Genomic DNA, 23197 nt, shown 5'->3' on the forward strand with positions numbered 1-23197 from the left:
TGATTCTCTCTTTTGACGAACATATCAAGACTGTTTCAATTAACTTCAGTTAGTGCTAAACACGGCTGCTAGAATCTTGACTAAACCAAAACATTTTTATCATATTACTCCAGTGCTAGCCTCTCTACACTGGCTTCCGTTAAGGCAAGGGCTGATTAAGGTTTTACTGCTAACATACAAAGCATTACATGGGCTTGCTCCTACCTATCTTTCCGATTTGGTCCTGCCGTACATACCTACACGTACGCTACGGTCACAAGACGCAGACCTCCTTTACTGTCCCTAGAATTTCTAAGCAAACAGCTGGAGGCAGGGCTTTCTCCTATAGAGTTCAATTTTTATGGAATGGTCTGCCTACCCATGCGGAGACGCAGACTCGGTCTCAACCTTTAAGTCTTTATTGAAGACGTATCTCTTCAGTAGTTCTTATGATTGAGTGTAGTCTGGCCCAGGAATGTGAAGGTGAACGGAAAGGCACTGGAGCAACGATCCGCCTTGCTGTCTCTGCTTGGCCAGTTCCCCTCTCTCCACTGGGATGCTCTGCCTCTAACCCTATTACAGGGTGAGTCACTGGCTTACTGGTGCTCTTCCATGCCGTCCCTAGGAGGGGTGTGTCACCTTGAGTGGGTTGAGTCACAGACGTGATCTTCCTGTCCGGGTTGCCCCCACCCCCCCCTTGGGTTGTGCCGTGGCAGAGATCTTTGTGGGCTATACTTGGCCTTGTCTCAGGATGGTAAGTTGGTGGTTAAAGATATCCTCTAGTGGTGTGGGAGCTGTGCTTTGGCAAAGTGGGTGGGGTATATCCTTCCTGTTTGGCCCTGTCGGGGGTTTCGTCAGAACACAGTGTCTCCCGACCCCTCCTGTCTCAGCCTCCAGTATTTATGCTGCAGTAGTTTATGTGTCGGGGGCTAGGGTCAGTCTGTTATATCTGGACTATTTCTCCTGTCTTATCCGGTGTCCTGTGTGAATTTAAGTATGCTCTCTCTAATTCTCTTTCTCTCTCTTTCTTTCTTTCTTCTTTCTCTCTCTCGGAGGACCTGAGCCCTAGGACCATGCCTCAGGACTACCTGGCCTGATGACTCCTTGCTGTCCCCAGTCCACCTGGCCGTGCTGCTGCTCAAGTTTCAACTGTTCTGCCTGCGGCTATGGAACCTGACTGTTCACCGGATGTGCTACCTGTCCCAGACTGCTGTTTTCAACTCTCTAGAGACAGCAGGAGCGGTAGAGATCTCTGAATGATCGGCTATGAAAAGCCAACTGACATTTACTCCTGAGGTGCTGACCTGTTACACCCTCGACAACCACTGTGATTATTATTATCTGACCCTGCTGGTCATCTATGAACATTTGAACATCTTGGCCATGTTCTGTTATAATCTCCACCCAGCACAGCCAGAAGAGGACTGGCCACCCCTCGTAGCCTGGTTCCTCTCTAGGTTTTCTTCTAGGTTCTGGCCTTTCTAGGGAGTTTTTCCTAGCCACCGTGCTTCTACACCTGCATTGCTTGCTGTTTGGGGTTTTAGGCTGGGTTTCTGTACAGCGCTTTGTGACATCAGCTGATGTAAGAAGGGCTTTATAAATACATGTGATTGATAGTACCCACAATGTTTTTTGAACTGCCTGGAAAATACCATTGACCATGAACTCCCAGATCCCTACATTTGTTTTGGTTTTTCAAAGCGACTTTGAGATTCTTGTTTGTAATGAAAAGCGCTATATATAAATGCTACACTATAAAAACGCTACACAGCGTCCTGATAATACACATAAGTCCTCACAATGTCAGGACGACACACAACATTCTCATAACGACTGTCTCTTCATGATATGAGGAAAAACATTAAGATCCACAACATTTATTCCACGGGACAAAACTAGGTCCAGAGTATGACTGTGGCAGTGAGTAGGTCCGGAGACATGTTGGACAAAACCCACTGAGTCGATGATGGCTCCGAAAGCCTTTTGGAGTGGGTCTGTGTACTTTTCCATGTGAATATTAAAGTAACCAATAATTAGAATATTATCTGTCATGACTACAAGGTCCGATAGGAACTCAGTGAGGAACGCTGTATATGGCCCAGGAGGCCTCTAAACAGTAGCTATAATAAGTGATTGAGTAGGCTGCATAGATTTCATGACTAAAAGGTCAAAAGACGAAAATGTCTGTTTTTTTTTTGTAAATTGAATTTTGCTATCATAAATGTTAGCAACACCTCCGCCTTTGCGGGATGCGCGGGGGATATAGTCACTAGTGTAACCAGGAGGTGAGGCCATCAGGCTTAAGCCATGTTTCAGTCAGGCCAATAACATCAAGATAATGATCAGTGATTAGTTCATTGACTATATCTGCCTTGGAAGTGAGGTATCTAACATTAAGTAACCCTATTTTGAGATGTGAGGTATCACAATYTCTTTCAATAATGACAGGAATGGATGAGGTCTTTATTCCAGTGAGATTGCTAAGGCGAACAGTTTTGCCCAACCTAGGTCGAGGCACAGACACGGTCTCAATGGGGATAGCTGCGCTGACTACACTGACTGTGCTAGTGTCAGACTCCACTAAGCTGGCAGGCTGGCTAACAGCCTGCTGCCTGGCCTGCACCCTAGCTCATTGTGGAGCTAGGGGAGTTAGAGCCCTGCCTATGTTCACAGATAAGATGAGAGCACCCCTCCAGCTAGGATGGAGTCYGTCACTCCTCAACAGGCCAGGCTTGGTCTTGTTTATGGGCGAGTCCCAGAAAGAGGGCCAATTATCTACAAATTCAATCTTTGGGAGGGGCAGAAAACAGTTTTCAACCAGCGATTGAGTTGTGAGACTCTGCTGTAGAGCTCATCACTCCCCCTAACTGGGAGAGGGCCAGAGACAATTACTCAATGCCGACACATCTTTCTAGCTGATTTACACGCTGAAGCTATGTTGCGCTTGGTGACCTCACTGGTTTTCATCCTACACTCGTTGGTGCGAGTGATAAACTTTCCTATATATATACACTCGCAGTTTTAGCCTTAGCCAGCACCATCTTCAAATTAGCCTTAACGTCGTAGCCCTGCCCCCTGGTAAACAGTGTATGATCGCTGGATGATTCGTTTTAAGTCTAATACTGCGGGTAATGGAGTCGCCATGATAGGGTTTTCAATTTGTCAGAGCTAATGGTGGAGGCTTCGGCGTCTCAGACCCGTAACGGGAGAAGTAGAGACAAGAGAAGGCTCGGCCTCTGACTCGACTTGCTGCTTAATGGGGGACCGGTTGAAAGTTTCTGTTGGGTGAATGAGCGAACCGGTTGAGCATTCCTACAGCATTTCTTCCAGAACCATGAAAGTTGTCGGCTTGCGGGGACCGTGCGAGGGGATTTATACTACTACTTTCTTACTGGTGGCACAGGCACTGTTTCATCCTTTCCCTACAATTATATTACCCTTGTCTGAAGCTGGGCTTGCATCACAGCTATCTCACCGTAAGGCGATCGGTCTCCTGTATATTATGAGTAAGCAACTGCAATTAGAAGGCATTGTTATGTTACTACTTAGCTTCGGCTGGTGAGGTCTGACGAACCACGTCCAGAGAAAGCGTCCGGAGTGAAAAAAGTTGAATGAAAAAAAGTTGACGAGGGAAACCCCAAAATATAAACGGTAATTAAAATGTAAAAACCGTTAAGTTGGCAGGTAGCAAAGTAAGGTAGCAACAAACCGCACAGCAGCACGTGAACAAGTTACAAGTTTGACCGGAAATTACTGACAGTGACCTGAGATGCATTTTGAGGATGCTGTTGGTGGAGCTGACATTGTCAGTACTTTCATGCATTACGAGAACACGTTGAGCAGATGCCATACTCGTGAGTGTGGGGACGTTTTGATGTCTCAGTGGAGGGGACTCAGTGGAGGGGACTTCAAAAACCACCATCCCTCTGAGAGCAACTGTAAAATGATTACACACCGCTTCAGCATTAATGCTGTTGTCGTGTCTATTTCTTCTAAGAGGTAAAGAAACACCTCCTAGATGGATGCAGTTAATTATGTAATACCAACAGGCAAATCATACAACTTTGATTTCTCGGAGCAAGGAGAACACCACGTGTGAGCAAAAGCACCACGGTCAAGCAACGTGCTTTCTCTTTCTCGTTGATACACAGAGTTTAGTAAGATTTGGAATATGTTGAAAATTTTGAATTTTGTACCCTGAACTGAAAGCTGTTTGATGCAGTACAATGTGATGCATTGTGGTACTGTTTGGCATACTCTGTATACACTACATGACCAAAAGTATGTGGACACCTGCCGCCGAACATCTCATTCCAAATCATGGCCCTTTAATATGGAGTTGGTCTCCCCTTTTCTGCTATAACAGCCTCCACTCTTCTGGGAAGGCTTTCCACTACATGTTGGAACATTGATGCGGGAACTTGCTTCCATTAAACCACGAGCATCAGTGAGGTCGGGCACTGATGTTGGGCGATTAGGTCTGGCTTGTAGTCCGCGTTCCAATTCATCCCAAAGGTGTTCAATGGGGTTRAGGTCAGGGCTCTCTACATTGGGGCAGGTAGCGTTCTCCTGCCKTTCCCCAAACCCAGATTTGTCCGTTGGACTGYCAGATGGTGAAGCTTTACACCACTCCAGCCGACGCCTGGCATTGCGCATGGTGATCTTAGGCTTGTGTGTGGCTGCTTGGCCATGGAAACCCATTTCATGAAGCTCCTACGAACAGTCCCCAAGCTATTGGCATCATACCAGCGGAGGCTGGTGGGAGGAGCTTTAGGAGGATGGGCTCATTGCAATGGCTGGAATGGTATAAATGGAACGGTATCAAACACATCAAACATATGGAAACCAAGTTTGACTCCGTTCCATTAATTCCATTCCAGCCATTACAATGAGCCTGTMCTTCTATAGCTCCTCCCACCAGCCTCCTCTGTATCACACGGTTATAACCCTGTCATTGACAGGGCTTGTGGAGAGTTGCCTGATGTTTATTCATGAGAAACTTAAGACTGGATCGCTACTGTATGTCCTGTATATCTCTTCCTGTATTTTCATCAACACATCATGCTAGCTACATGGGAATTCCACAGTTCTATTTTATACAGAAGTGAATGTCAAACTTTTGAGATTAACCCCAAAAGTGTCCCTTGTGTTCTGTACCATCACTTGGACTGCTAGGGTTAGAGCCTATTCAGGSTCAAAGGTCAAACAGTGAATAAGAACCGGTGACCCCTAAACACCATCRGGCCTAGCATTTAACCTTTAGATTTTAATACTTTTAATTGCCCTAATGTGAACCTAAGGGAGTAGAGTGACTTGCCCCTAGAGGTTGATCTTGGCTCAGTTTTGCATTTTCGCCAGCAATGGTTAAGGTTAGGATTGGGGGAGGGGAAGCCGATCAAAGACCATAATCTAAAGGGTGAACCTAAGAGAAGCTAAGCTGACCATGATAGAGTACTAATGACACTAGCAGACATTAAGGCACATTTGAATACACCCAGATCCCTTGAATACACCCAGATCTCGCCCACAACCTGCCCACTGTCTACTTGACTAACTTCGTAGGCTAGTAGGTCAACCCACAGCTGTGATAAGTCAATCCAGTGCATTTTGGAAATTRAATCAAGAGCAACTAAAAGTGCCTAGCTTCTAGCTTCWAAATGACTTCCATCTATGCRTATGTGAGAGCCGAAAGKGTATTTTGAAGGTCGTTGGATTTTTTTCTTTTCTTCTTTGCTATGGTTATTTACTGTGGACATGTCCAGGCAGCTCACCCTCCCCTGAGGAGCAATAGGTCRGCCGCTCCTCRCCACTTCCCATCGCCTTAATTACACCAATTCCAAATTAATTGGACTCGTAATTTATAGTTTATTATTGGGTGGTAAGGAAAGCAGCACCTATAAAAACATTTGGCTCCGAGTTGTCATATTAATTGGAGACCCGTGGGCCAGAAGTTATCTGTGTTCCCTTAATGAAGTAATTAGATAAATTAAGCAATCGCACCGAAGGGGTTCACGCTGATTGCTGTTTTGACTTTGCCTGCTGGACATGGGGTGTGTCCCCTATGGGACCCTGGTCAAAAATAGTACACTATATAGGGAATAGGGTGCCATTTGGGATGCATCCGTCCTTGGTGCTGGTCCAGAGACTCTTTATCAGCAACGTCCGGTGGCATTTGGTGGCAAAGTGGGCATTTCTACTCCACCTCGTAAACGTATAAGTGAAGAACGAGCTATAGAAAATACGATTCTTGTAAACAGGGTCCCAAAGTGCACCCTATTCCCTTTGTGGTGTATGTACTATAGCCCATAGTGAGTCGGTCAAAACTATTGGGAATAGGGTGCCATTTGGGATGCAGTCAAACCGACTGTTGTCACGTAGAACACTGAGAAGTTTACGAGGCATCGAGGCGTCTGTTTACTGAAGATAATAGAGGTCATATGAGGTTTAAACGAGAGGAGATTCTGATGATTGCCAGCTGGAAGACCTTGCCATGACTGTACAGTAATAACAACGCAGCTCACTCCCAAGTTGCATGAGTTGTCTATTCTCATTGACACATAGAAGTGGACATTATTGCTCGTATCGTCCCAATTGTCATGTCCGTAAAGACCCTCGCTGTCAAAGTTGCAAGGGTAACTCAGATCACCTACACATAAACAAACACCCCACTCAGACAAACACACATACTGTAGGTACACAATTCTCAGACACAAGGGGGCAGTGGCCATCCTACTAATGAGCATGAACCTTGCTAATTGTGTCGTTATTTTCACACTAGCAGCTGGTCAGACGGCACACACACACACACACACACGCTGGCCTTTCACGTTGGCGTCACACTGTGTCCACGTCTGGAGATAATGAGAGCCAAGTGTTCCTTTTAAAGGACAGGCGTCGACGTGTGATATTTTGCTTTGGCACCGCCACCGCCATTGCTCCTCGAGACACAATCACTGTCGACAGATTAGAGCAAGAGGTACATTGTATCCCTGTATACTTCATCAAGAGATATTTACTGCTCAAGCTTGTGTTGTTGTTGTTCTTTATGCAACTGAAATGTACCATGGCGATGAGTACAAAAGGTGTACAGAACAAGGTGGAGAAATATGTCAATGCCAATAGTTTCTTCATCTGGGTTGTAAGGACAACAGGTTGTACTGTTCCAAATAGCAGTTGTAATTTTTTTTTTTTAAAGATTAAGGATGTGGAATTAGACTCATGGTACGTGTCATTCAGATCAGTGAAACTCTTCGGGAATTCAAACAGTTTCTCCCTCTCCTTCACAGTGGAAAAGTCAAGGCATTAAAGTGCTGACAACAGCTGACATTCACCATGACGCTTGTCTATCTGGGCTAGCTAATAATGCATAATTTCTTGCTCTGCATATGTACGTATGAGAGGGAGAGGAAAAACAGAGAGCGGCGTAGAAATGTCAGCAATCGAGCTAGGACACACACACACACACAGGCTGTGTGAGAGATTGCTATTGGCTAATGGGTTAGATGGAGATAAACATTATCCGTGCTGACATTGTCCAATAAGAACATCGATTTTCTGTTGCATTCTCATATAGCTGTTACAACAGCAATAGCATGTAGCATTGTCTCTAWAGAAAGTGGGTTTGCTTCACCACTGCCACATGAGAGTTCTATAAGAAAGAGAGAGAGAGAGAGAAAGAATACGGATGGATGGACGACAAATCATCCCGAAGAAATAGCTCTAAAAATAGCCGCCTCATCCCTCACACTCTAGTCAAACRGGCAAAGCGACTGGTGTCCCAAAAACAATCAGCGAGCCTCTATTTTACGGTGAACGGGTTTAAATGTATAGTTTCTCTTGAAACAGTGGCTTTTAAATGGGGCGAGGGGGACTGTGGAATGATACAGATAGATTAAAAGAAACAACCCCGCTGTCCATTTTCATAATTGTAACCTCCGTGCCAAGACCGACTGCTTGGCTCGGATAGAGGGAGAGTAGTTGCCCTCTACCCCCGGGACATTTGTTTTTCCCTCTCTCCTCTTCTCTCTTTTACTTTCATTGTTTTGTTACTCACACCAGTGTGAACAAGATAATCCAATATCCAGGAGTCTAATTGGACTACTGCACACGCTCACTCACTCACTCACACACCACATTCTCCCCTACTCAGTCCAAAGGCAGCAGCTCCTGTCCCGCCTAGCTTTATGGATTGTTAATATTGTTTTCAATTACCTCAGCGTGTCCCTTGTTGAGCTCAGTAAAGTTTAATATACTGGGAATTATTCTCCTGGTGCCCATCTCCTTTACCCTGACCTCTCTTCGTTCTCACGTCATTCAGGTACTACCACTTTCCAATGTAAATAAATCACGTTGTGAAGTCGTATAATGATAATAGGCTTTYATSAGTTGTTGACGTGGAAGGAGGAAGTGGGGGGGTGGGGGTATGCTGGTCCTTGACTTTTAGCACCGGTGACAGGGTGAACTAGCCACACGTAAACTCTGTAGTAAACACGTGAAATGRCGGGCTAAAGAGGACAGCAAAATGATCTATATGATGTCTGTGGAAGCAGTGGTGTCTTTGTGGAGTAGAATGCTATATACTGTATGCTGTGTGTGTATGTGCRCATGCGTGCATGTGCAATACTGCATGAACAGACAGGAGATGTGTTGCGTGTTCTTAGAAACAGGTGGAGATAGTTAGCCGAGCTCATTAGCGTAAGCTTAGCGCCAAGCCCTTAGGCTAGATATATCCTTCAGTAGGCTCTGTTAATCAATGCTGTATACAGGCCTGTGGTGTGCACCAGAACCATACACAGATATGTAATTTCATTGGGCGCCATATTGGCTTCAATAGCTATAGTTAGAAAGGTATTGGCTAAGTCCAAAATGGCACCCTAGGGATCTGGTAAAAAGTAATGCACTATATAGGAAAAATGTGGTGTCATTTGGAATTCAGCCAATGTCATGGGACGWTTGGAGCCAACATGACAGTTTTCCAAAAAGTGGTCAGATTAATACTGCCATTGAGAGAATTCAAAACAAAAACGAGACGATCTTTTTAAAGGTCAGTCTCGCAAAAATAAGCATTCTCGCGTTCTAACTACCCGCTATTCAAAGTGCTCTGAACAAATTAAGGGAATCGTTCACAAAGATCCGATGATAGTATCGGTAATGTGTTTTCGAACCTTCCCTTGGTCGTATTCTCACGGGGCAGAAACCTCAGAGATCAACTGGTAAACTCTGATTTACCACCCCAAGATATCCCTACACAACGTGTATTTGCGCCCCTACTGGATGGAAACTACAAGCTAAATRCAATGGCACTTATAAATGTAGATCCTTGAAACACGCCCAAACAAGGAAACAGATCCCGATCAAAGGTGTTACCACGTGCTCCACTAAGGCAGTTATTTATCTTATAACTTGTCCTTGTGGTAAAAATGATGTTGGTAAAACAAAGCGCRAATTAAAAGTACGTATCGCGGAGCATCGTAGCACCATTAGGTGCAGAAACTTGACTTACCCAGTTGCGGCCCACTTTTTGAAAGAAAACCACTCGTTTTCGTCTCTACGTTATATTGGCATCGAACATGTCACCCTCCCTAGGAGAGGGGGTGACCTCGACAATTTATTGTTAAAACGAGAGGCTGCTTGGATCTTTAATTTAAAGACGCTTGCTCCCTTCGGTCTCAACGTAGACTTTGATCTGAAGCCATTCTTGTGATTGTGATGTTGCTATTGTAAATGTTTGTAGGCTGATGTAGCCAAATTGTATCTATGATCGTACGCTATCCATTTATGTTTTTTGTATGCCATTTTAATATATGAGAATTAACCAATGATATCAGGCCACACCCGGCCATGACTACAGACACCTGTGTGTCTTTTGACACTATATAAATGAGTCATCCCGCAGTGTTTGTCATTATACCCTGATGAAGACAGCTTGTCTGTCGAAACGTTGGACATAAATATTTTTGCATTTGAGCTCCTAGATTGTGCGGCTCTCCTTCATTTTTTAAACGTTTTCTAAAAAGTACCTGTACGTCTCTAGCGGTCTTTATGTGTACCACAGAAGAACCAAGAAATGAAGAGCGACACCACGGCTGTCTTTTGGGGCTTTTATGTAGACCTGCAATAATATTATGAAAAGACAGGACAGGAATACATCAGTCTCCAATGCATCATCTGACAAGTTGTTCTATAGAGGAGCATGTAAAGGTAAAGAAGGAAAAACACATATCCTGTCTCACATCTCCAATACATTGCTAGGTGCTTTCAGTGGTGACAGTATTAAAATACAACAACTCATGTACAAAAACAGTGTAATACAAACAAGCCACAACGTGGAATCGCATTTATCCCATTCAGACCTTAAGAGGGCTAAAACTACATCTCCCATAATGCAACGCTAGCATATGTAGGCAGCTCAGCTGACCAGCTGCATTCAGAAAGACATGCTAACTAGCACTCTGTAAAACTATATCAATAACAACGATACAACTCTGAATGTTACATGTTTCAATAGTCTCACACTCACTTATAACAATAACTAGAGCAATAACCCTGGGATGCTCTAATTATTTGACGTTATGGACTTCTTCACAGGAGACATCTGCGACACATACCTTTCTCTCAGTGTTTTCTTGGACTGAGGAGAACGGGAGCTACGGGTAGTACCAGGGTGTTAGTAGGTGACGTAAGCACCCAGATGAAATAAAGCACATTTAATGAAATAAAACGCGAAGATGTTAATATCATCCAGCTAATGTAGCTGCCTACTTAACATCAACAGGCAGTAATAGTAGCGCAACGATTGAAAATATAAACCAAAAGTAAAGTTCCTGGCGATCATAGCGATCTGACTCCCCCCTTCTGTTTGAACTTGGAATATTCCTGGACGCGGGCTTGGGCCACTGACCCTTAACCTGGATGTTCTTTTCTGCGTTGTGTACTATTCTAGTAWTTGGTATTTTGATGGAATAACCATTTTAACCCTCCGACATGTCTATGGATAGGCTATGTAGCTGTGCACCAGTAGTGATTCATTGTAGCCCTAATGGCCACACTGTAAATTTCCTCTCCACAGCTCTTATGTGGAGCCTCGTTGTGGCTCCAATTAGTGTTTTTCAGTTGGGCCAACACAATAGATATCAGCCCAGATTGCATATTGATTCCAGTGTGGGTGATTTGAATAGCAACATTCACCACCATGTCTTTTCTTTCTCAATGTCTTTAAAAACATTTTTTTAAAGAGAGATCTACTTAGTGAATGGTTACAAAACACATTCACTCTTTCCTATTATGATGGGTGGTACGTGCCTCAATAGTTAGTCAAGTGTCTTCAAGAGGTTATTTGAATCCAAAGCTCTAGGAAGCCTTTGAAAAACAACATACAACGAGCACCGCAGCGTTGCATTGTCTCCTTGACAACCGTGCAGGGATTGGATCTATTTTCTGTGGCGTGGCTCGGTTCTCTGCTGAGAGGAGCGCTGGTATGATTTGCAGTTTTGTTTAAGCTGCAGCAATAAATTATACATATGATAATACATCTCGGCTATAAAAAATAATGTGTTTATTATTTATTTATTACACACACACACTACCAACCGTCATGAGTTATTCTACACACTTGCCATCCACTTGTTGACACGACAGCTAAAGCAAGAGGAGATTTCTGACATTTAAAAAAGACTCAAGAGAAACAGGCAGAGCCTCAGTCGTTTGCACACTGTTTATTGGCTTAGTCCTTTGTTGCAGACTTTTGTTTACCATTTAGAGGACTTAATTTTGTGTGTGTGTGTGTGTGTGTGTGTGTGTGTGTGTGTGTGTGTGTGTGTGTGTGTGTTGTGTGTGTGTTGTGTGTGTGCGTGCGTATTTGTCTGTGTGTGTGAGGGCATTGAACCCACTCCCCCGAGTGTGCGAGGAGTGTATCTCCCCAAACCAGTCCCTCCCTCCTGAATTAGTCATCACGTCACCTAGGGAACAACGACTTTAAGCTCATCTTCATTGTGATTTAGGAACTGGATCCTGAGTGCATTACAGTCAGACACTATTTGGGCCCGCTTTGTCTCAGGGAGGGATGGAGGGAGGGAGGGGGAGCGCGAGAGAGAGATAGAGCAGAGGGAGGCAGGGAAGGAAGGAAAGAGGGAGAGGGAGAGGGAGAGAAAGGGAGGGAGGGAGGGATGGAGGGGAGAGAGAGAGAGCTGATATAGCACAACAGTCACAATTGCTGCAGCTCTAGAAGCTACAGGGACAAAGCCATCGATGGAGCAGTTCAAAGAGTCTAAATCCAGCCCCTCACCTTATTCAACTCCCAGACTAGTCAATCCGACGGAGTACGAAGAAATGGAATAAAAGAGAAGTGAGATGTGTAGGAGGAGAAGACGATGATGACATACGAGCTCCGGTGCAGTGTAGTTGAAGGGGATTGGCCTCTGGCTGGTGGCTTTCCTGACTCTAGTGTTTGTGTGTGTGTGCGGGGGCGTGTGTGTGTGTGTGTGTGTGCAGGGCCTGCAGTTATTTCACTTCGAGTATAAGAGATGTTGGACAGCTGGATTGATAGCGAAAAGACTGAGATTAGGAATTTGTAAACTAGAATGGACATGAACCTTCTTACGATGGGAGAAAGGTCAGCCGTTTTGGTCCGACTGTTGATCAATCATGGTTTGCCAGTGCTGTGATAATTATTGTGTAAAATAATGAATTTGAAGAGTTTATCTGAACTGTATGTTTGTTAGCTAGCTAGCCAGCCAGCCATTCATTTGTCAAATGAACTGCCAATACTCCAGTCAAACAATGCTTTCAATCCACAGCCATACACTGGCTGAAATCAGTTGACGACAGGACAGGACAATGCAACAAGTACTGATATCATATAATAGCAGTACTCATATTAACCTGATTACACTAGTTCTGCCACCACTGCATTGACCCACTAGCTTTTGTAATGGAAATATATAAATACTACGCTACTTGCCTTTATATATCCCGACATATTTTTTGTTGGTTTTTGTTGTCATCGGCATCCAAATATGAGTCTTGATGTTATTATAAAGCCAAGTAAATAAAGTATAAGAATCACCTTTGCGAGAATTTGTCCTTGGTCAGTATRCATACAGTGCATTCGGAAAGCATTCCTGTTTTCTAGCTTTCACGGGTTTTTGACCATTCTGCCTGCCTTGACCCCGAGCCTGCCTGTCGTTCTGTACTTGTAACAACACCCTGGATTACTGACTTCTGCCTGCCCTGACCCTGAGCCTGCCTACCATTCTGTACCATTCGGACTCTGCTCTGGACTACTGACCTCTGTTGTCCGTAGCTTATGCCTGCCCATACCATAACCCCACCGCCACCATAGCTTTCCGAATGCACAGCCATCAGCCACTCATTTCTCCCGCTCACCAGCCTATCGTGCACAAGGCTCCCAGAGGGAGTTGACACCACATTATTTCAACAAACACTAAGCTGCCATCTCTCCAGGAAGGAGGCCCATATGTCTTGCATCTCTCCCCCTCTTAAAGGGTGGGTGAAAGGGGGAGAGAGGGGCGGTGCTGCACTTAGCAGGTTGTGTGTCGTATACTGTACTATTCCCTCGTCGAGTGTTCTCCCCCATTCGTGTTGACAGGGAGATTTATCAGGATTCTGAGATTGTGTGTGTGTGTGTGTGTTTACAGGGTAGGGACAGACCCCCTGCCACTAACCCCCTGGACCCATGCTCCCAGCCCACCCTTCAACAAGTAAACGTCTAGTAGAAGGTCTTTTAATAGAACAGAGTGCTTCCGTTTGGGGTGACATAACTCAACGTCACCCTCTCCTCCCCCTACCTCTCTCCCTCCTCCTTTCTTTCCTCACTTCCTGCCTCATCCCTCTATCCCGAGGCTCTGAATCCTGCTTAAGCCCATCACTTTGGCTGGCATGAAGTCCATGAATTGTTCCAGAGAGCGAAGRAGAGGAGGTGTGTGATTTATCTTGCCTCCTTGCAAAGTTAGGGATTAGAGGCCGTGCGGGGTGGACGAGGCAGGGGGTTTAGGCTGGCTGACGGGGGGGAAAAGAGAGACAGATCCTCGTTTACTTCTCTGGGCACTGCCTCCTGTGTGTAAAGGCCCCATTGAGCTTCCAAATAAAGTAATGAGTGCTGATTTAATCAGGAGTGCTGGAAGGTTGGGCATTTGACCTTTTTTGACTGTTCGAGTACTCACACTGGGAAAAAATATGCCAACAGATCGCAACAATGCCTAATTTATCATAACCATTGCAGACAAGAAATCCTAATTGCTAAATTGCCCCATAAATATTCAGTCCCMAAAAAGTTTTTAAAAACATGATGTAATATAGCAGAATAAAATGGAACACCATATTTTTCCAAATGAAAACATTTACTRATCTGAAGTGATGTGCATCTCGTGCGTTGAACAGTTATTTACAAAGTGTGATAATTTGAAACGGGGCTCAATTTGGCTAACATCTGTTYGGTGAGTAGGCATATGCTTAATGATTCTGATGAAAATACACTTTTTGTCTGTATCAAACTAATGTTTTTGCAATTTACAGTGTGGAACCTGTCAGTGTTTAGGGGAGGTTATAGCCTAGGATAACCAATTCTAAATGGAACTAGCAGTTAGCAAWGTAGCAAAGTAGATCCTCTTAAGGATCGGACCCCTTTTTAAATCTTCGCCTAAAATGACATAGCCAAATCTAACTGCCTGTAGCTCAGGACCTGAAGCAAGGATATGCATATTCTTGATACCATTTGAAAGGAAACACTTTGATGTTTGTGGAAATGTGAAATTAATGTAGGAGAATATAACACATTAGATCTGGAAAAAGATAATACAAAGAAAGAAAAACGTGTTTTTTTAAATTATTTTTTTATAATCTTTGAAATGCAAGAGAAATGCCATAATATAATATTGCAGTTTAGGCCCACTAAATGGCAGCAGTGTGTGTGCAAAGTTTCAGATTGATCCAGTGAAGCATTGTAATACTGCACAGTATTTTGTAGTCTGCCCAAATGTGCCGAATTGGTTAATTGATACATTTTCAAGTACATAACTTTAGAGAACATACAAAAATTATATGGTAATACAACATTTAAGTTTACACACTCCCAGGAATGTCATACATGATGGATCATTAGCTTATACACTAACTTTCACACATCTAGATGGCCGGGCAGGGTGGGTGTGGGGCCAGAGACCGCAGGGGTTCATACTGTAGAACCCAGTTCCTACATTTTAATATAAAAATGTATTTGATCAAACAAAACTTTTTTAAAACTTTTATCTCTGGGACCCTCAGGATGACAAATCAGAGCAAGAGTACTGAATGTAAGTACATTATTTACCTCCAGAGGTGAATGTATCAAACCAATTGTCATGATAAAAGTTTTTTGTCGTTGTGCACTTTCCTCAAACAATAGCATGGTATTTTTTTCRCTGTTATTTCACAGTTATTTCAAAACTGCAGCTCACTGTTGGAACACGCTTTTTCCWACTTCAATCAACCAGTCCATTTTGAATTTGTGATAAGACTGTCGTCATTTGGCAAGGAATGTAGCTTGTGTATCCCATCAGTTAGATACGCTTTTATAGTCATTTAYTTCTGTAAGCCTAACGGGAGCTTGTGTGTGCACTCGGAACCAGTGTGTGGAGGGAGCGGTCGGAATGCAATTGAGTGAATGAGACACAGAGGGGAAAGGGTATTTAGGGAGAAAAACAGTGTGATGCTTGGCTTGTTTTTTGTTTTTTTGTGCCCCGCAAATGCACATGTACAACTGGAACACTAGAGTCTAAGCAAATGAATGTTGTCTTCAAGACTAAATTTCCCTTGCCCAGTCGGTCAGCCACAAAGAACATTCCATCAAATAGTTTTACAGTATTTWWWWWAWWWWTWWWWATCKCTGGTTAAAGATCAAGCTTTGACGTCCATTCTAGTACTCAAGAAATCAATTACTCATTCCCACTACTAGAGTGCYGGTCCTCCCTCTTATTCTTAATGCTTAAAAGGCTGATCCTAGATCAGCACTGCTACCCTGAGATGCTTTGTGAATATATGTCTGCACACGTTAGTTGCTACATTTTTATTTTTTATTTAACCTTTATTTAMCTAGGCAAGTCAGTTGAGAACAAATTCTTACTTCCAATGACAGCCTACACCGGCCAAACCCGGATGACGCTGGGCCAATTGTGCGCCACCCTATGGGACTCCCAATCACGGCCGGTTGTGATACAATCTGGATATAGTCAAGCCAAAGCTTGATCACAATAAGAGTTCCAATGAGTTATCACCTTCCGTGCTTAGGTTTTGATAGCAGTGGTTCAAAATCATGCTCTAAGGCGTTCAGTACTGTACTGAGTAGGCTACTGTGGTATTGAGACAGCGTACGTGAGAATACCCACAATGTAGATTCCCAACTGCATGCAGGGAAGGGAGCCTTCATCCAATTAGAATTGAAGTGATTATCAAAGCCAAAATCAATAGTTATCTATCTTTCTCTCTCTCTTTCTCCCACCCACACACACTTGCATCTTTAGATAATTGTAATTATTTGTTTTGGCCGGACATGGCGTGTTGGCCCAGGTCCAGCTCGCTGTGTTTTGGGGTCGCAGAGAGAGACAGAGACAGAGAGACAGAGAGACAGGGAGAGACAGAGGCAGAAACAGACAGGACATACAGGGCCAGCCGAGTGGAGGGCCAGCAATTGAAAGGGCCTCTGGCCCACAGCCTTCTTTAGATAATTGTAATTATTCGTTTGGCCGAACATGGCGTGTTGGCCCAGGTCCAGTTCACAGTATTTTGGGGTCGCAGAGAGAGACAGAGAGACAGAGAGGCAGAAACAGACAGGACATACAGGGCCAGCCCGAGCGGAGGGCCAGCATTTGGAAGGGCCTCTGGCCCACAGCCTCAGATGGGTCAACTGCAGTGCCTATAGAAAGTATACACCCCCTTTAATTTTTTTCACATTTTGTTGCGTTACAAAGTGGGATTGAAATAGATTGAATTGTATTTTTTTCGTGATTGATCTACACAAAATACTCCATAATGTCAAAATGAAAAGAAAGATATTTTTGTGCATTCAAATTGCCATCAATAAAATGGAATTGTGTCCGTTGTCTGTAGTTTATGCCTTCCCATACCATAATCCCACCGCCACCATGGGRCACTCTGTTCACAAAGTTGACATCAGCAAACCACTTGCCGACACGACGCCATACACATTGTCTACGGTTGTGAAGTCGGTTGGACATACTGCCAAATTCTTTAAAACAATGTTGGAGTGGCTTATGGTAAGAAATTAATATTAAATTATATGGAAACAGCTCTGTGGGACATTCCTGCATCAGCATGCCAATTGCACGCTCCTCAAACTTGATATATCTGTGGTATTGTTTTGTGTAAAATACTGCACATTTTAGAGTGGCCTTTTATTGTCCCAGCACAAGGTGCACCTGTGTAATAATCATGCTGTTTAATCAGCTTCTTGATAAGCCATATCTGTCACGCCCTGACCTTAGAGAGCCTTTTTATGTCTCTATTTAGTTTGGTCAGGGTGTAATTTGGGTGGGCATTCTATGTTTTGTTTTCTATGATTTTGTTTCTATGTTTTGGCCGGGTATGGTTCTCAATCAGGACAGCTTCTACGTTGTCTCTGATTGGGAACCATAATTAGTAGCCCTTTTTCCCTCCTTTCGTTGTGGGTAGTTATCTTTGTTTGTGGCACTTTGCCCTGTAAGCTTCACGGCTGTTTTTCGTTTGTTGTTGTTGGCGACATTTTAAATAAAAAGAGAAATGTACGCTCACCACGCTGCACCTTGGTCCACTTCTTTCAACGGCCGTGACAGAACTACCACCACAAATGGACCAAGCAGCGTGGTCGGGAAGAGGACAGGACGGAAACCCGAGAGGCAGCCCCCCAATTTGGGGGGGGCAGATGACGTGGCGTCGGTGCTGAGGGTGAGTCCGAGACCGAGGAGGAATTCTTGGACCGTTTGAGCGAGGAGTGGTTGGCAGTGGAGAGGGACGAAAGAGTTTGGAGTTGGAGTCTGGAGCAAGATAGTCGCTTTGAGGAGCGCGGTACTGGTCAGGCACCGTGTTATGCGGTGAAGCACACGGTGTCTCCAGTGCGCATCCACAGCCCAGTACATCCTGTGCCAGCACCCCGCAGTTGCCGGGCTAGGTCAGCATCCAGCCAGGACGGGTTGTGCCAGCCCTGCTCTCCAGACCTCCAGTGCCTCCCGCCCAGTATATCCTGCGCCGGCTCTACGCACAGTGTCTCCGGTGCGTCTGCACAGCCAGTGCGTCCTGTCCAGCCCCCGCGTGTGCAGGGCGAAGATAACCATCCAGCCAGGACGGGTTGTGCAGGCTCTAGGTCGAGACCTCCAGTGCGCCTCCACGGCCCAGTGTATCCGGTGCCAGCGCCAAGAACCAAGCCTCCAGTATGTCTCCCCAGCCTGGTGAGTCCTGTGCCTGCTGCCAGAACCAGGCCTCCTGTATGTCTCCCAGCCTGGTGAGCCTGTGGCAGCTCCACGTACCAGACTGCCCATACGTCTCCTCACTCCAGTGATGATCCATGGCAAGAAGCCTCCAGTGATGATCCATGGCAAGAAGCCTCCAGTGATGATCCAAGCACGAAGCCTCCAGTGATATCCATGGCACGAAGCCTCCAGTGATGATCCATGGCAAGAAGCCTCCAGTGATGATCCATAGCACGAAGCCTCCAGTGATGATCCATGGCACGAAGGCTCCAGTGATGATCCATGGCAAGAAGCCTCCAGTGATGATCCATGCACGAACCTCCAGTATGATCCATGCAAGAAGCCTCCAGTTGATCCATGCACGAAGCGCCAGTGATGATCCATGGCAAGAAGCCTCCAGTGATGATCCATGGCAAGAAGCTCCAGACTGGATTATAATACAGAGATAGGTATAGAAATGTGGTTTAACTGGAGGTATAGTACAGAGATACAGTATAGAATGTGTTTCACTGAGGATAGTACAGAGATAGTATAGAAATGTGGTTTAACTGGAGGTATAGTACATAGATACAGGTATAGAAGATGTGGTTTAACTGGAGGTATAGTCCAGAGATAGGTATAGAGATGGTTTAACTGGAGGTATAGTACAGAGTACAGTATAGCGATGTGGTTTAACTGAGGTATAGTATAGAGATACAGTATAGAGATGTGGTTTAACTGGAGGTATAGGACAGAGATACGGTATAGAGATGTGGTTTAACTGGAGTATAGTATAGAGATACGGTATAGAGATGTGGTTTAACTGGAGTATAGTATAGAGATACAGTATAGAGATGTGGTTAACTGGAGGTATAGTATAGAGATAGCGTATAGAGATGTGGTTTAACTGAGGTATAGTATAGAGATACAGTATAGAGATGTGGTTTAACTGGTGGTATAGGACAGAGATACGGTATAGAGATGTGGTTTAACTGGAGGTATAGGACAGAGATAGGGTATAGAATATGTGGTTTAACTGGAGGTATAGTACAGAGATAGGTATAGAGATGTGGTTTAACTGGAGGTATAGTCCAGAGTAGGGGATAGAGATGTGGTTTAACTGAGGTATAGTACAGAGATACAGTATAGAGAGTGGTTTAACTGGAGGTATAGTATAGAGATAGGGATAGAGATGTGGTTTAACTGGAGGTATAGGACAGAGATACGGTATAGAGATGTGGTTTAACTGGAGGTATAGTATAGAGATACGGTATAGAGATGTGTTTAACTGGAGGTATAGTATAGATATAGGGTATAGAGATGTGTTTAACTGGAGGTATAGGACAGAGATACGGTATAGAGATGTGGTTTAACTGAGGTACAGGACAGAGATAGGGAAGAGATGGTTAACTGGTGGTATAGACAAGGATAACGTATAGAGATGTGGTTAACTGGAGGTATAGAACAGAGATAGGTATAGAGATGTGGTTTAACTGGAGGTACAGGACAGAGATAGGGTATAGAGATGTGGTTTAACTGGAGTATAGTACAAGATACAGTATAGAGATGTGTTTAACTGGAGGTATAGTATAGAGATAGGGTATAGAGATGTGGTTTAACTGAGGTATAGTATAGATATAGGTATAGAGATGTGGTTTAACTGGAGGTATAGGACAGAGATACGATAGAGAGTTGGTTTACTGGAGGTACAGGACAGAGATAGGTATAGAGATGTGGTTTAACTGGTGGTATAGGACAGAGATACGTATAGAGATGTGTTTAACTGGAGGTATAGTACAGATAGGGTATAGAGATGTGGTTAACTGGAGGTACAGGACAGAGATACAGTATAGAATGTGGTTTAACTGGAGGTATAGGACAGAGATACAGTATAGAGATGTGGTTTAACTGGAGGTATAGTAAGAGATAGGGTATAGAGATGTGGCTTAACTGGAGGTACAGGACAGAGATAGGGTATAGAGTTGTGGTTTAACTGGAGTATAGGACAGAGATACAGTATAGAGATGTGGTTTAACTGGAGGTATAGTACAGAGATAGGGATAGAGATGTGGCTTAACTGTAGGTATAGGACAGAGATATGGTTTATTATGTGTATAAAGGTACAGTAACTCTCTGTGCCAATATGACACAATGAGAGGCTTTTAGTTTGTTGCAACATTGTTTACATACTGTAGCTTCTTTTAAACAGTGTTCCCTCACACACACACTCACTCACACAAAGGAGTGCAATCCATCAAGTCACTCATAGCYGTCACTAGTAAAGGGAGACACAGGGCCTTGAGCGAGGATCTTCTAACATAGATTTGATTTACCTCAATTTGCCTCAAAAAGTGACATGTGATCAAAAGGAGCGTTGATATGCCTTGGCAGTACCAGCCGCCAACAGGCATCTGTCTTTTTAGCTTAGCTTCAACGTATTCCCAAAGTGTTGCCAACCTAATTCATTTTGGGGCAACATTAAATTGATTACACAGAATGTGGCAGTTATGACAATGAAATGGTGTAAAGTAAACACAGGGAGGTAGAGAATGTGATGTGTGTGACATCACACTCCAGTGCAGTGTGTGTGTGTGTGTGTGTGTGTCGCCACATGCCTGAGTGTATCAAACTCCCAACGTAGTGGATTGACTGTCTTTAATTGGTCTGTTTAAAAAATATATATATATATTATTGTAAGCTGGGCAAATAGTGTAGAGAGAGAAAATCAAATTGTTCTTCCCTTCCTCCTCCCAGCTAGTGGAGACATTGGGAATCCACAGCAGGAGGAATGACAGAGAGTGAGCCTGCCTCTAGATGTTGGAAAGAGCGAGAGAATGATTTAATGAATTATCTGCTTGTAGGCAGGATAGAGAGACACAGGAAAGAGAGGGATATTACCGCTAAGACGTGTTGGGAAGTGAAGGTAGCAGAGAGAGACTACCTTTGGTTGTAAGAGAGAAAGAGCGAGAGAGTGCACCTCTGTACATACGCAGGCGTAAATTAAACCGAAGAGGTGTTCCATCTGAAAGGCCATCTGGCCTCCTAATTGTACGAGGAAGCGCCTTTTTGCACCAACAAGCCAGGCTAATGATTTAAGCACACAGGCTCTCCGGTAATGAACCTCAAGGCACTCTGAGTATTTCACCACTAATGTCTGAGACTCTTTACATACATGACACTGCCACCTTACAGGTGCCCATTTAGGCTTATCCATTTGGTTCTGATAGGAAGGAAGGAGTCCATTGTATAAGGCCTGGGGCAATATGGCCGCCACTCTTTTGCCGATTAACGCAGAGTTCTCCATGTAGCTATCTGACATTTCCGGGTGATTATGTTTTGTAAAGCAGCCATTGGATTAATTTAGTACAATCTCACACCCTGCCACCATCTTAACTGTAGTGCTGCCAGCAGGGTAGAACAGAAGAAAGCTGGTCCACCTGTTMTTTTTATTGCCCAATATCTCTCTCTCTTATTATTATTTTTCACATTTTTGTCCTTTCTCCATCTTTCTCAGAAAAATATGCCCTTGAGATAGTCCAGTGGAAAATGCACATTATAGTCCTAACACTCTTCGAGAAAAGGTACCTATATCAGTCCATATAGCAGAACCCTTTTTTGGTTCCAGGTACACRCTTTTTTGGTTCCATGTGGAACCCTTTTGGTTCCATGCAGAGCCCCCTGTGGAAAGGGTACTACATGGAACCCAAAAGGGTTCTATTTGGAACCAAAAGGGACCTGTAACCAAAAAGTGTTCTTCAAAGGATTCTCCAATGATGACAGCCGAAGAACCCTTTTGGGTTCTAGATAGCACCTTTCATTCTAAGAGCGTATGCGATCTGAATAATATATTTTTTTTAAACAGTGATTTTTCAGAAATGAAGGAGAGAGGGAGAGAGAGAGGGAAGGAGTAAAGGGTGGTAGAGGAGTGGAGAGCGGTGGAGGAGGTTTGCCACTCACGAGGATTAATTTAGTACAGTCTCTCACCCTGCCACCATCTTAACAGTAGTGCCGTCAGCACAGTAGAACAGAAGAAAGCTGGTCTTTCTATTCCTCAATCTCTCTCTTTCTTTTTCTCAGTTTCTTCATTTCTCTTTCTCAGAAAAAATATGCCCTTGAGATAGACTAGTGGAAAACTCACATTATAGTCCATATGTGATCTAAATAATTCAACTATTTTTGGGGAAATTATAGCGCAACGAAGAGAGAGAAAGAGAGGGATGGAGGGGGTGGGGCACCCACCAGGTCTCAACGCAGGGGAATAACAAATACCAATCAAACAGATGAGCAAGCCCAAACCCCGGTACATATTTTGCCCCAACATTGCCTTGACTAGCCAAGCATTAAATCCCCTGCCGCCGGTTACAGATAGCTACAGACATGAGTTAAGGCTGTGGCRGAGACAGCCTCCTTCAGGAATCACTATCTGCACACATTATAAGAGGTTAAGCAGTGTGAGCGTTAGTGGGGAAATTGTGTTGGGGTTTTAGGTGAAAGCTAACAGACCATCGCTAATAGTAATACCAAGGGTACTTGCATCGTGAGAGAAAGAATATGATTAAATGCCTGTAGTAGGCAGAGTCTCGAAAACCCGTTGAAGAATTTAGCCTTGTCTGACGTTTGTTACCGTCTAATGAACATGCCAAAAAGTAGCTCAGACTTTGTGTCTTCTCTCTTGTTATAGGTGGCTAACCTGGCCTGCTCCATCTCCAACAACGAGGAGGGTGTGAAGCTGGTGCGAATGGCTGCCACCCAGATCGACAGCCTCTGCCCACAGGTATRCATCA

The 23197-nt window shown here is 44.2% G+C and overlaps 1 protein-coding gene across 1 annotated transcript in view; it reads left to right on the forward strand.

Annotated features, from left to right (window-relative positions):
* LOC112080654 (catenin alpha-2-like) overlaps window positions 1-23197 on the forward strand; it is a 611175-nt gene that overhangs the window by 507143 nt on the left and 80835 nt on the right. Inside the window, 1 exon segment of the mRNA XM_070442653.1 lies at window positions 23095-23187. Coding sequence (XP_070298754.1) covers window positions 23095-23187 — 93 coding nt within the window.

This window comes from Salvelinus sp. IW2-2015, unplaced genomic scaffold (genome assembly GCF_002910315.2).
Source record: "Salvelinus sp. IW2-2015 unplaced genomic scaffold, ASM291031v2 Un_scaffold16412, whole genome shotgun sequence".
Classification (NCBI taxonomy): Eukaryota; Metazoa; Chordata; class Actinopteri; order Salmoniformes; family Salmonidae; genus Salvelinus; species Salvelinus sp. IW2-2015.